General features: G+C 44.6%; 1 protein-coding gene across 1 annotated transcript in view; it reads left to right on the top strand.

Moving 5' to 3' along the window:
- The window catches only part of NUCB1 (nucleobindin 1), a 684,805-nt gene that overhangs the window by 58,645 nt on the left and 610,861 nt on the right, over window positions 1–15,299 (top strand). Inside the window, exon 2 of the mRNA XM_069606079.1 lies at window positions 4,841–4,946. Within this exon, the coding sequence (XP_069462180.1) occupies window positions 4,842–4,946 (105 nt within the window). The 5' untranslated portion in view covers window position 4,841. The remainder of the gene's footprint in view (window positions 1–4,840; window positions 4,947–15,299) is intronic.

Genomic DNA, 15,299 nt, shown 5'->3' with positions numbered 1-15,299 from the left:
TACCCCCTGTGCAAGTGATCACAATTCAAGGGTGTTTATTAAACTGTAAAATGGGTGAGATAAACGCCTAACCTAAATCTAAGATGGGAGCAAGCTACGACCAACAAAAAAATAATACAGTCCTAGTGGAGTCTAGTCAAATTAAAAGGGCCTATAGTAAAAAAGATTTCCAATCCTTACAATTGCTAATGCCACAAAATAGTGTGCGATAATGTTCAGAAGAAAAGAAAGACATGTTCACATGAATCAGGATGTTATGGCCAGGGTCTCCCTTCCCCACGTTTTTAGCATGGGACAAGGTGGGGCTCTTCAGCACAGCACACTCCTGGGCTTCTCTGGTGCAAGCTTACAGTTCCCTTTTCTCTATACTTGGGCCTTCTGTGCCCAAGTTTCTTCTCATGCAAAGTCTCTTGGTTCTGAGTGCCTGGTATGCCAAAACAACAAAGCAAAAAGTTCCTTCTGATAACCTTCACATCATGCGATTACTCTTCACCTTAGGATAACCCTCAGCCGGGCTCCGATCCTACTTTCAGTGTTAGCCTGTCAAAGCACTTGCCAGTTCACATTTCAACAAAAAGTTACTCTAGACCCCTTAGGTTCTTCCTTTTACCTAAGTCTGGGTTTCAGCCCCCAGTCAGCTTGTCCCTGTATGACCACCTTGATACCTCAGGCTGGCCTTCTCTATGGCCTCTTGGTACTGAAGGCATGCGTCCCCAACCAGCACAATCCTCCCCGCAATGAGAGACAATGAAGGACTCTCCCAAGTTGGGAATAAGGTCAAGACAGAGTGCGGGTGGGCTTAAATGGGAGTTTATCAATCAGAATAAGGCATGCAAAGAACTCTGCAACTTCCGAGAGCGCTCTGTCCGACAATAGCAAAGACAGGCGTATATATTTACGAAAAACGTCATAAGAACCTACACACTATAGGGGGCACAAGTTCAATGGGATTGGGTGGCGACGACTAACTATAGGTGCTGCAGCGATGTGGTTGGCTTTGGCTGGAGGACGTCACTGGTCAGCCTCGTGGGTTGGGCTGGGCCTGGCAGGTCGGCTGAGTTCATCCGGGCGGTGTTGTTGTGCCATTGTGGCCAGTGTCAGAGATGAATGTCTTTTCCTGACTTGGTTGCCCTATGCCATGCACACCGCAGTCATTCAATCATTGCAGTATAATCTTCTTTAGTAAATCTTCCAATAGGTTATTCTACAGGTTAATGCAACACAGGAGGAATGTACCTTGTGAGGAGTCTGGCGGTAATACGTCAGGACATGGTTACAACTGTCCTGTTGACCGGGGACATAGGTCGAGGGGCTAAGCTTCAGGGCCTGGGACGGGTGGTACAGATCTTTCTGTATTGTTAGAAGTTGTTATGGATGTGCCGCTGTGTGTTGTCAAAGTATTGGGTGTCCTGATTGCACAGGGCCATAAGTCTAAGATGATCCGGTGGGTTGGGGGGTTTACGAGAGGGCGCCTTTGAAAGTGTGTGTTCAGGCAGAGGTTTACTGCTGTGCTGTAAATAATGTAGGTGGCGGGCCACGGCCTTGGGTGCTGCAGAGGGGGCTACAAATCTTTGAGGCGGCTCCAGTCTGGTTGGGGGAGGTAGAGCAGCGCAGCGTGGGCCTCTGCTCTCATGTTTGGCAGCCTTCGCAGGGTGGGAGGGAAATGGCCTTTCGCATATTCACAAAAAGGTATCTTCCTCGTGTGTTGCCGACTTTAGGTAAAACATCACAAACATTTGAACATTCTGTAATACTCATTCAAAATCACTTTAAAACATGCATTTCAACTTGGCTGGATGTGTCTCGATTATATCCAGCCTGAGTACCTTATTTGTACATTATATTTTACAATTACAGTATTTAGTTATATGCATATATATATATTTGCAGTACGCGAGGTAGTGTTAGGGTTGGTGGGGTTCATAGAAACTGACCCGCCATTGTACTTGGCGGAGGTGGCACAGATGGGGCTCAGCCATGCACGCATAACGAGAGCATTGTCGTGCATCCTTCACATGAGCCCTCTGTATAGTTACATTCGTCTTCTCGTGTCCTGTAGCAGCATTAGTTCGGTTATGGCGCAAAACCATGAAGTGTACGTTTCCCAATGATACTCGTAACAAATAGATCCCTGGAATACTCCTTCATTATTAGTACCCAACTGCAATGGTGTGGGCTCGCCATTGCTTATATCATGGAAGCATGCTTTCTTATGTTTTATCCATTTTACAGGTTTTTGTAATATAAGAGATTTTGTGAAGAAAAGCATACTTTGCAAGTGGTCTTAGCATTAATATGTAGAGACTTTCTGTCATCTGATGACCATTTTACTGTTCTTTTCATTGCCCAGGCCCGCTGGCCGGGTCATGCTGGGAGTGATGATACACTGCGGAAGGTGAACTGTTACAATGATGGCGTATCACGCTAGCTCATGTTGGTTTTGTTCGTGGGAACGGACTCGCAGCGGAACTGCCAGGGTGCTGCGGCGACCGGGATAACTGAAACTCTCCGAGGGTGGGGGCCGCGCTACAGTGCGCTAAGCTCGCACCATGTTTAGTAGACAAAATGGTTTCTGAGGCCTAGCTAAATTCAATACGTATGGGCAATGTTCTCAGCAGGTGAGCCATCCACCACCGGGTCCCTGGTGGTAGGTGGGGACACACGATGAGTCATGGCCCTCACCTGGGGTGGAGATGCAGGCGAGGGGGGTCTTTCGGACCACTCCTCCCCTACAGTACTCGTCGTTTCTCCTGGTTCGGGAGAGGGGGCACCAGCAAGAGACCTTCGAATAAGCGCCCATGTGGTGCCGAATCACTCTATCTCTCGTGCCAGTTTCTCTCACAAAGTTCACAGGGTTTCCCTCTGCCAGGCTCTGTCCCCCTCTCACAAGGTTCTCAAGGTTCTCACAATGTTCAGTCTTCAAAAAGAGTTTTGGGACTTCCAGTCCCAAAATGCACTGTCGGGATTTTGCTTCTCAAAACAGGATTTGGTCTTGGGAGCGGCAGGAGCTAAAAGGGGATATTGTGGTAGGCACAGGGTCTCTTTCGCTGACCGTCAAGAAATCTGGGTTCGCCTGACTGGCCCAGGGAAGCAATCTTACTGTGGGGACGAGCAGGCAACCCCAGCTGCCCCGGGTCTTCTTCCGGAGGTACAGCTCCCTCCCCACATTGCAGTCTCTGCTGGACTCACAGGGCCAGTGTGAGGGCGGTTTTCTCCTCCTCCAGGTCTCCGAGGGTCTCGGGAGCTTTTCTAGTCTTTCTCTGGTCTTGTGCACCTTCCAGCAATCCCAACTCGTTCAAAGTGTGCTTTCCTGCCCCACCTTTTATACTTCCTGGGAGTGGTGATTTGGCTCAGATGTGCCTGGTTGTAAGGGAATGCCTGACTTCTCCTGTCCTCGTTAGCGGGACCCAATGATGGTCGTACATAGGAGTCAATGGTCCAGGGATTTCAATGGGTTATTCTCATTCCTCCTTGTTGCTTCCTCCTCTTCACAGTATTTGAAGGACAGGGTGGATGAAGGGGATTCTGGGAAATGTAGTGGGTTGCAGATTTTGGAAGAAAGTCGGCTGAATAATTATAGAAAGGTTTGTCAACAAGAAAACAGGGATTATGGGGTTTGTAGTGTTCCACTGAAGAGGAGGGATCTTTATTGTCATAAAGGGGAGCGGGGGTGACAGATGTGTTTTTGTGGATAAAGGTGTTTTCTCCTGCCTTTTCTTAAAGGGAAGTACTGGGGTAGGATGGGACTATGGTGACAATATCCCATAAAGATGGAGGGGTTGTGGGGCAAGGGTATCGCAGAAAAGGGGATACCGTGTCTTGCCAGAGGACATTCCTTCCGCGGTTCCCAAAGGCCCCTTGCCCAGGTGATCCTCCCTCACTTGTCTGCCCCCACGGTCGGGATCCAAGCATGATGGCCCTCCCCAGGCTACCTGAACAACGTATCCCTGGGGTCTACCGGTGAGAACCCCCTAAGGTTCTCACAGCACTGACTTGCTTACAGAAATAAGGCACTATGCGAAAGTGAAATTTGAAGGAACAGCTTTCCCTATTATCCTAGCCAAACTATGGACCTCAATTCCTAAAGAAATCAGGATGACTGAGTACAATCTGACTTTCCAGAAATGGTTAAACACCTTGTTATTCACCATTCCAGGGTACAAGTTGACTAAAAGGATGTATATGAATTGTTCGAACTACAATTGTTCGAATCACAATTGACCTTTGCACAATTGACCGAATTGTGAAGGTCAATTGTTACATATCTGCGGGGGGGGGGGAACCCCCCGCAACATATATATATACATTCAATTGTGCAAAGGTCAATTCGGACCCTTGACTTTCCATCAATTGGGTCATTTGAACAATTGTGTTCGAACAATTTGGGTAATACCGACTAATACATACAATGCCTAAGCCAGTCGCAGAGGCATTTCAAACCTAAGTACTTTTAATAGCAGATTGAGAGGACCTGTATAATTTAATGCAGCACGTGCTACACCCCAGTGTGCCAAGATAATTTTTAACTGAGCGTGTGCTGCAAAATGCACTCTTTTAATCCATGGTTTAAAAACAATTCTTAGAGGGTGGGGTTGTTGAGAGAGATTGAGGGAGACGAGGGGAGTGGAAAATGGGCAGGGGTGGGTGGAGAGCCCTTCCAAACAACCCACCTTTGTTGATAAGGGTGCCCTAGCTATGCTCAGTCGCTCCCGCATATTGGGACCATACACGACCCTCCAATTTAAAAGTTTACCAGCCTCTGCAGTAACATCTCATGTTTTTTGTGTTATTTAGGGAGCACACCATTTCTAATCTAACATTTGCATTTACTTTGTCATAGGATGAATTCTTCATACATTCTCTGGGTTGGCTTCCTTGCTCTAGCTGCTGCTGTCCCCATCGAGCGAAACCAGAAGAAGGATGAGGAAGCCCCACCAGAGGCCCCGGTAAGTCTTATAGATGGGGTGGACATTGGTTTGTTGTTGGGTTCTCCTATTTTAACATTAGTCTGCCGAGCGATTAGCATCATCAGTTGTGGTAGAAGATGGAGTCTGAGAGCAAAGGTATTACTTCGCCCATGCCTCCTCCAGGTTTAGTTGAGTGTTGCCTAGGACAAAACACCCCTAGTGAATAAGGGGGGCTGTACTCCACAGAGTGCTCAGCTTTTGCCAGGAAGGTTTGAACTTTTACTGCTCTTAGCAGGGTTTTTTCTCCAGAGAGCCGTTGCCACGTCCCTCTTCCTCCTGCAGAAAGGTGAGCCACCTTGTGATCAGGAATCCTTTCCCAGTGCATACCTTTTTGTTTTCTTTTCCCCATCCAGGGTATTGTGGCGTGTCAGAAGGACACAGACTAGTATCTTCCATTTGTATGGTATTCTTTATTAAAGTAATGAGAAGAAAACTCCTAACTTTACTTTATCTATGGGTTTTCCCTACCTAACCAAAACTAACTAGGATGCTTGTCAGTTTGCCAGTAAGTTCAAAAAGATCTGACCATCTAACCTGACCCTACCACTACAAAAACCAACTGAGGCACACAAGAATGACTCCCTTCTCCTGTTGGCTGATTTCTCATCATTTTCAGTTTAATATAGAAATCACAGGTACACTTGGTGACTATTTTTATTAAGTCGCTGTCGAGAGTCTGGCCGGAGAGCACTGGGCAAAAGCTATATCTCACAGTATGCACTTAATATTGGTGGAGATTCCTGAGGCAATGCTACCATATAACAGAAACAGGGTACATACCAAACGGATCGGAGTTCAGACAAGTATTCACAGGAACTGGCTGTAAGTACAGAGATGGAGAGAAAGCAAAGAAAATCAAATATACTGGGCAACACAAATTGATCAGAATAAAGAGTGCACTGGAATATGATAAGGGGTCTCCATGGAAAAGGGAAAGCCTTTGGGATTGGTACCAGCAGATTACTCTTAACTGTTATACAGCGGCATCATGAGTTAGGCGTGCCGAAGAGACTGTTGTACTCAGTGTAAGGATAGAACTGGAGACCATATACTGAGGCAGGTAAGACTCAACAGAAGTCTTTCTTTGATCTGTATGGAGACCAACCAAAGGATCACACTGTAAACGGGTAAAGAGCAGAGGCACAACAGTGGACCAAGATATAATACAGGCAGAAAGCAGCGTTGCGTGACAGGATAGAGAAACAAAGTACAAAGCAGAAACTGGAATATCGGGACACAAAAGGCAAAGGACTCAGACAATATAGGTCACTGCCGTCACAGCAAATACAAGGTGTTCTGTAAATTCAGAGTACTTAAGAACAGGCACTAGTTCTATGTATCGAAGTCTGGTAATATTGCAGGCAAGGAACACACAGGAAAACTTCAAAAGACTGGGATTGCAGAGAGAAAGACAAAGGCTAGGCAGAAACAGGACAAGTCTGTGAAGCAGAAATGATTACAGAAAACAGGGTGTTTACAGAAAGTCAGAAAAGATATCCGTAAAGAACTGAATGTCTTTAACAGCAAAACTGGACAGGGTTTCAGAAGTCAAAAAAAGGAAATCAAGGATAGGTTCAAAAACAGGCAGACTGCAAAAGCAGAAAGGAAACGGTGCTGCAAATGCAGTAACAATAAACAGGATTTAAAAGCCAAAATCCGGATATTCAGGAAGGTTCAATAACTGGTCACAGGAGCACAGAAGCACGACTCCCAGTGGAAGCCGTTTACTGAACAACTGCTTCTGTGCAGTGAGCTTATAAAGTCCTTCCCAGCCAACAGCCCAACAGGGTGGAGCTGATTGCAGTCTCAGCGAGCTGTGTTCAATCAAGCCCAGCCCTGGCTTCAGTAGCCTGCAGCAGTGGATTGTAATTAAAGTGTCTTTAGCTCTCAGCGGCCTAGCCTGCAGTAACTTGGATCAGGCTAAAACAATCGGGGCTTCTCCAGCTCTAAGTAGGTTGCTGCAGACAAGTATACTTAGTTTGCCTCCCCCAGCCCTCTTCCTCTTGGACAGCATACATGTACCAGAATGCATCTGCTGGTTTAACCCAAAACCCGGTAAGGAACATGAAATTAGATTGGTCCAAAACTGCAGCGGTAAAACGAGTAAATTAATGCAGGCACAGTTTGTAGGTTTGAAATTCGCAATTATGCCATAAACAGTGTCTCTGAATGCACACATTTAGCAGTACTGAGTGGCAGGTGGGTAGGATCCTGACAGTCACATAGTTCAGAGATTGGGCTCTTCAAGTGTTCACTAGTGTCCTTTATACTATGGTTCTCTTTCTCCTTTTTCTTCTTCGACTCCTGTGATTTGGTTTGATTATATTCCTCTTTTTGCTTGGGATTATTAATCAAATTTCTGACTTCATCTTTATTTAATGTCCAGTCCTCTTCTTGACCAGGATTAATAAGACTCTACAAACAACAACTTGACTTAATTCTATTAGAATCTATCTTTTGGTCTTGTCTGTGACAAAAAAGACGGTTCCAATTATAACTCTCGCTTTTCTGAAGCACTTTACCTACTTCAGTCTTTCTGGGACTAATAGGAGGCTTCCAGGCATGATATATACTCTTCTCCAATATTTGGTTTGCACTGGGACAAGTATGTGTGTTTCAGTAATGATTCCCAGTCTTCTCTAGTACTGTATTTACTGGAACGAGTGTGCATGTTCCAGGAATGATTCTCGCTCTTCTTTAGTACTTTCAATGCTTGTTCCTCACTATGACGAGTATGATTGTTCCCTTTGTTTTAGTAGTTTTTTTCTCCCGGGCCCCCCGCTCTCGCAGTTACCTTTTTGCCTTAGGGATTGCGTCACCAGGCCTGTAGTTAGGAAGGGAGCGTCTGCTGTGATTGTCATGCTGGCTTCTCAGTTCTCCATTTCCTTGTCTTTATTCACGCTCCACGGGTGCCCTATGATAAATAGTCTTTGAAAAGATTATAGACTTACAAGTCGACCGACTCTTTCACGTCACCACTCTTCACTTCGTTGCTCTTCAGACCACCCAGTCCTTCAACTTCTCTTGCTTTGGGTTGCCACAGGTGGGGACTCGCATGCCAGCGGCCGTGGGACTTCCCGGCATAGCGTAATAGTCCCTCTTCTTTATTCTACTTGGGGGTCTGTATTACTCCACTGGTTTTCTTCATCTCAGTACCACAGTAGTATTCTTTTTCATGTTTACTCACAGGTTTTATGTCACTATAACAAATGACCGCTTGTTCTCTTTATTTTCTTCTAACAAATATTATTACCAATGGATGGATAAGTAAGAGGGTTGGAGAGTTCCTCCTCGGACGGGAGTCCTTGTCACCAAGAGGGGGAGTCTCTCCCTGTGCGGTCCCGCTTGCCTCTATCCCTAGTGAGGGATCTCATAGCACTGCGTAGGGGAGCACCTCGCTAGCCTCACCAGGAAATGCTCCCCTCTGGGGAGAAGTGACTGAAACCCACGATTCGCCACAGTATGACTACTGTTTTACCCAGAATCTACCCGTTTTACTTTTTGTCCATGTGTACAGGGTCCATTGAGGCCTACTTGGAAAACCCTAATCGGTTTAAGAATCTTTATTGCCAGGCTTTGTGATTAGAAGACGTTTTTTTACCCAGGTGTCCACCCAGTCTTTGCTGGGCTTGGACATGTGTTGATGTACTATTTTCTCCATACCTTAAAAAGTATATGTCCCCACTGGCTTCTAACTGGAGGGTATGAAAAGAGGGAAGGTGTGGTAGACGGGTGATTGCTTTACATGTGACTTGCAAGAGCGAGCTGCATGAATTGAACATGACAAGAACACAAACTAAGTCGAAGAACCAACAAAATGGAGAGGTCCATGCTGTTGATCTCTGTGCCCTGGGGTGCATTGTTTCTTTGGGGAATATCCACAGGCTCTTGACAGTAGCAAGTAAAGTCTGCTGTCCAGTGCATGTATTTGTGAGCAGCACACTAGTTCTTACGAGGTTACTCGTTCTTTAGAGGTTATTTCCGTGGTATCTGATTCTGGGTTCATTTTGGGAAGCGTGGTGGATAGGAACATAGACCACGCCCTGAAGAATTATTATGCAGGCACCCAACTACCTTATAGTGACTGCAAGAACGTGTTCTGCACAGCTCAATCACGCTTTGAAGACTTTCTGAACCTCTACTCCATAATGCAAGAGTAAGCAGACTGCTCTCTGCTGCTTGAGCTGCTCAGTCAACAGTTGGAATTACTATTGGATCTGGCTTTCAGTGATATTCGCTGGGCTGCCTTTATTGTGAGGACTTTGATGTCCACTTGATGCACCTACATTTCACAGATTGGGTGGTTGTTGCCTCATAGAAGTACTTTGCTCTCTCGTTTCAGTTCCACGGTTCATAAAGCTTTGGCGACCAGCAAGAGGAATAGATGTGCAGGTTCTTTAAGAAAAATTAACAAGCTGGTATCCTGTGCAGGAAGAAAGGGACTCAGTTGACTAGATTATGTGGAAAATTCAGGTGCTACGGTAAACAAGCCAACACAAAGGTCATCCCTAAGGCAAGGCTGCCCCAAAAGTGGCATATATCCTTATTGTCAGGATTCCAGCAGAGGGAGGCTGGCCCTTTTTCTACGATTGATTTAGGGTTCCATCTCATATGCTTGGGTGTTTAATCATCCGGGGGTGGTATTGGATGGAATGGTCCCATCCACCAATCAAAGTAATAAATGCAGCCTCTTGGTCATTGGACCCACAGAAGGGGGATGTTGTATCCTGCTTTCCCTCCCTGTGATATGTCTGTGTATGTGATCCTGTGATCGTATGAAATGTATTGCAGGTGCTAATGCAGTATCCCTGAACCATTGTGGTTTGGTTTGGTTCCGCCCAGGACAGTTGACGAGAGATGTAGCTTGGGTGGTGGGAGCCGGTGGGCTCGCCAGTTATCATCGAAGATCCTACCATCTATCTCCTGTACCTGATGTCCTAGATGTATCCTTTAAGCGTGCAACGTAATAAAGAAGCCTAAGGACTTACCATGCTGCCTCCTGAACCTTCATTAGAACAGGCGATTCCCAATGGAAGGCATCTGGGAACTTGGAGAAAGGCATACAAGTCACTGCTCCATAGATTTCCCTGTTCCAAAGATGACGGGTGCTTTTTGAAAACTTTTATTAACCATTTGGTAAAATGACGGCAGAATGCAATTACAGTCCAAGAAAATGCAGCACAAAATAATCATGCAATTACATCTGATAGCACAACATACAGGGCTTCTTATGAGTACAACAGTTTTAAGATTCCGCAGATCTCATCAAATAATCGCGAAGTCCTGCTAGATATTCTTAGGATGGACTAGTGACTTCTCAAGACTGCGCCAAAAAGGTTAGCACAAAGACTTAATTGGTTATCATGAGTTCATTTTATTTTCCCTTAAGATGACGCGTGTTTCGGCTGGTAACAGCCTTTTTCCAAACAGGGCATAGTCCTAGTCCATTCAATGTTCATAAACACATGTCGTGTGTCCATAACATGACAATAAAGCACATTGACCATATGTTACAAAACCATGAAATTACAAAAGGCAATGATGTTTGTTATATACAGTTCAAATAACCATGAGTCAATCATAACATAAGGACCGAGAAAATGGGGTTGTTATAGGGGAGGATAGTTGGGAAAAGAGAGAGGAGAAAGCCGTGTATTGAAAATGTGCTTACCATGATTTTTCAATTTCAAGAAGTTGTGGAATACATTTAATGTCATGGGTTAGATCCCCTTGTTTCCTGTAAATAATATACTAACCATTAATGCAATTAAAACTTTTCTTAAGTGGTTAAATAACGAATCGCTTTGTTTATTACAATTAAGTATTGTATGCAATGTACATGAATCGTCTATTGTATTGTGCGGTGTACTCTATTTATAATAATATCAGGCTGCATTCGTACGCATGCAAAATTCCTTTCCAATATTAGCATTACAATTGCTTGAGCCGCGGCTAGTATGATGCCGCTCTCTCGAACTGACCGATCTATAGCTTAGTTGCCGTACGTACTTGAACTCGTGTTCCACTAATATAATTGAAAATAGATTTGATGGCAACAAGCTTAAGAATAGCAACTTACTGTGCTTCTAGGTCATAGTCTGATGTGCGTCGGCTCTTTACACTCGGGAGCCTGGCGCCATTGTTCTAATTGTATAGTTCGGTTACCTTGGTTACCGAACGCAAGATTGCCTCGTTGCCAGCGCAACGCGTCATATTATCACTAGTTCTTTTTCTTTTGCCATTCTGTTGCCATGTGCTCCCGAATCCTTGTGCGGAGCTCTCCCTTGGTGCTGCCAATATATATTTTGTGGCATATGCAAACAATCCCGTATAGCACAAATTTGGTTCTACAATTTATTTCCTAAATCCATTAATGTCAGAGCTTCGCACAAGGATTCGGGAGCACATGGCAACAATTGGGAGCCCAGGACCCAAGGTTCCCTTTAGCTCACCATTGGCAGACACATCACCAGATGGAGAAAAAAAAACAGCAATGAGATTCTTAGGATTGCAACAAATTCCTCAAGCTAGAAGAGGGGGCGACAGACTTTTCAGATTGAGACAAGCTGAAGCAGGAATTATTTGATTTTTAAATGCCACTGCGACAGGGTTGAACTCTGATAATGAGATGATATCCTTCCTCTGAAAATATCAGTTCAATATAATATCACATAACAAGAGCCTAATCTGAAACCTAACAACTGTGATAACACACTTTTACAAGAGTTTAAGTTCACTTGTATTGTTGACAATTCTCTTGCTCTCTCCCTGTCCAATTTGCTTGCATTTCAGCTACTCTGCACACTCCGTGCACATGCACACATCTGATCATGGAACATGATGTAAGTATTACCACATTCCTTGCTAGCCAGATTACAAACAGTCCAAGTCAAAGTTTTTATAGGTTCTTTGTTTAAAATTCAGAGAAGACAAGAGGGGCTGTTCGGCTATTCAGGCATAACTTATGCTTAAGTATGGACAATTAAATGGATAGGATTCATTTCATATAAAAATATTTTTCTGTCTCAATAAACAAAGACAGTCTTGATTCGCAATTAATATAACTCATGGGTGAATCATCACGCGTTAATTTAGGTGCACTTGTATGCACATCCACTCCGCTTCAAGATGGCGGCGCCAAAATACTGAGGAAGGCTAAAGAAAAAGGACTAGTGATAATATGACACGTTGCACTGGCAACGAGGCAATCTTGCGTTCGGTAACCGGACTATACAATTATAACAATGGCGCCGGGCTCCCGAGTGTTAAGAGCCGACGCACATCAGATTATGACCTAGAAGCACGGTAAATTGCTATTCTCAAGCTTGTTGCCATCAAAACTATTTTTAATTATATTAGTGGAACACGGCTTCAAGTAAGTACGGCAACCAAGCTATACATCGGTCAGTTCGAGAGCGGCATCATGATAGATGCGGCTCAAGCGATTGTAATGCTAATATTGGAAGGGAATTTCACATGCGTACGAATGCAGCTTGATATTATTTTAAATAGCGTACACCGCACAATACAATAGACGATTCATTTACATTGCATACAATACTTAATTGTAATAAACAAAGCGATTCGTTACTTAACCGCTTAAGAAAAGTTTTAATCACATTAATGGTTAGTATATTATTTACAGGAAACAAGGGGATCTAACCCATGACATAAAATGTATTCCACAACTTCTCAAAATGGAAAAATCATGGTAAGCACACTTTTTATGTTTTACCTGAAAACCGTAATTAGGTTTTTCTAATGACAATATCCTCTTTGAGCGCAATCACTAACCACCATTTCAGTACACAGCTTTCTCCTTTCTCTTTTCCCCAACAATCCTCCCCTATACCAACCCCATTTTCTCTGTCCATATGTTATGGTTGACTCATGGTTATTTGAACTGTATATAACAAACATCCTTGCCTTTTTGTAATTTCATGGTTTTGTAACATATGGTCAATGTGCTTTATTGTCATGTTATGGACACACAACATGTGCTTATGAACGTTGAATGCCCTGTTTTGAAAAAGGCTGTTACCAGCCAAAACACGTGTCCGCTTAAAGGCATCAGAAAATAAAATGAACTCATGATAACCAATAAAGTCTTTGTGCTAACCTTTTTGGCGCAGTCTTGAAAAGTCACTATTCTACAGTAATTATTAGCAGTTTCTGGCTATATCTGCTCTCTAACAAGACGCAGCAAACTATCATCTTCTAATTAGAGACACCATTAAAAAGCGACAGCTAACCGAATGAAATAGGCTATATAGTGGAGTCGCCGCCCGACCAGCTTTCACTAAAGCCAGCCTTCCTCTCTTTTCATATTCTTAGGATGGCCCACTGATGGCAACAGTGTCAAATACAGTTCCTCTGTGTCATTCGCCCATGTGACATCATGCAGCCAGCTATCGAGAGTGGGAGGTTCACTCCAGGACGATCTCAGAAAAATTGCGCACTTATCAAGAAGTAGCCCTAGATTAAAAAATCGACGCTTTCCAATTTCCCAGTTTTTTTTAAAAACAATTTTATTCAAACAACAAATATCAAACCCAATTCAATTTACAGTGGTTACATATCTTGCTCATAAATGCACATACATTGTTACTTTTTCGCCCACTGTATTTCCCGTCCCACCTCCCTCCCAAGCCTACTTTCTCCCACTGTTAGTCTCCACCTCTTGTGGTGGGGAGACCTCTCCCGCCACGCTTATTGAATCATCACTTGGTCCATCATACGAGGGCCCAAATAGCTCTGCTATTAGTTGTCTCCAATCAGCTAGGGCTCCGGCTTCACCCTCTATGTCCCCTTTACACGCTTCCTGCCATGCCACTGTTTCTGCCTCTGCCCACTTCTGCAAGTCCCTCCACCACGTCTCCACTTTGGGCTTGTGGCACACTTTCCATCCCATTGCAATCCTTCTCTTCGCCAGTACATATGCCAGATCTTTCAATTTATTCACATGTTTAAGCTTCCGCGGTCTGGGGAACCCTCCCAACAAGCAAGCCCACACCGTATCCACCTTCATGCAGATTCCCTTGTCTTCCATTTTCTGTGCTATATCTCCAATATTTCGCTATCAGTGGACATGCCCAGAACATATGTACCATTCCTGCATTTTCCTCATTGCATTTGGGACACACTTGGCTTCCGGCGTTCTTAAATTTGGCTATCTTTAGTGGCGTCAGATATGCTCTGTGAGTGTTATACAACTGTATTTGTTGCAGCCTAGCATTTCTCGATACTTTTTTATGATACCCCTGAGCCCTTTCCCACATCCCATCACTCATCATATCCCTTACTTCCTCCTCCCAGTCCAGTCTAAGTTGCACCACTTCATTGCCCACTTGAGTCATCATCATCTCGTACACTATAGACGTTTCATGCCCTCCTTCTGCTATATCATATATCACATCTAGTGTGGTGTCCGGTTCCTCTGCAAGTTCCACCTCAGACCAGGTATCTTTGATTCGTTGCACCATCCCATGATGCGTAATATATTGCCCAGCACTCAACCCCGTTTGTTCCACCAGCTCCTCAAATTCCAATATTTTCCCCTCTTGCCACACATCCCCCAATGTTGCTATTCCTACCGGTTCCCAATACTTCCTAATCATTAACCTTGGATGCTTTTCTGTTCCCATCATTGTGACCAGTGGGATTTGCGGAGAGCACAGGACCGGCTTGTCCATCAAACGGCACGCTCTCTGCCACATCCCCCATCCAAGACCCAACATCCCCGGACGACCTCTCAGCTCCCGCTTGGGTAACCATATCATTTCCCTCAAAAAATATGGGGTGCAATCTCCTTGATGCAGCCTATGCTCTAAGGTAGGCTCCGCAGAGAGCCATTTGGCTACATGTTGCAGCTGGCTCGCTACATAATATACTTCCCAGTTAGGTAATTTAATGCCTCCTTTCTCATGTGGGTTCTGGAGTTTCCACAGGGCTACCCTGTTCCTCATCCCGTACCATAGGAATTCCCTGCATATGCTGTCCAGCTTAATAAAGAATTGCCGGGGTATGGAGTATGGGATGTTCGCGAAGCAATGCAACAGTCTGGGCAATGCCACCATCTTGAGCATTACCCCACGTCCCATCATTGCCAAGGGGAGTTTCGCCCAGAACTTCATGCTGTTTTCCAGTTTCTGAACCGTTCTTTCTGTATTATGCCTATGTTCGGCTTCTACTGTATGGTATTTGTCTATCCCAAGATACCTAAAGGTTGTGGCCTCCCACGGTATCTGGAGTACCGGCAAATTCTCTGCCAAGAGCCCTCTATATCTGCCCAGCGAGAACACACAGGATTTACTTGGGTTCACGGATATACCT

The sequence above is a fragment of the Ambystoma mexicanum genome, chromosome 1p (assembly GCF_040938575.1).
Source record: "Ambystoma mexicanum isolate Mex_15411 chromosome 1p, UKY_AmexF1_1, whole genome shotgun sequence".
Classification (NCBI taxonomy): domain Eukaryota; kingdom Metazoa; phylum Chordata; class Amphibia; order Caudata; family Ambystomatidae; genus Ambystoma; species Ambystoma mexicanum.
The sequence above is the reverse complement of the archived record's forward strand: the minus strand, read 5'-3'. Positions and strand labels throughout refer to the sequence as shown.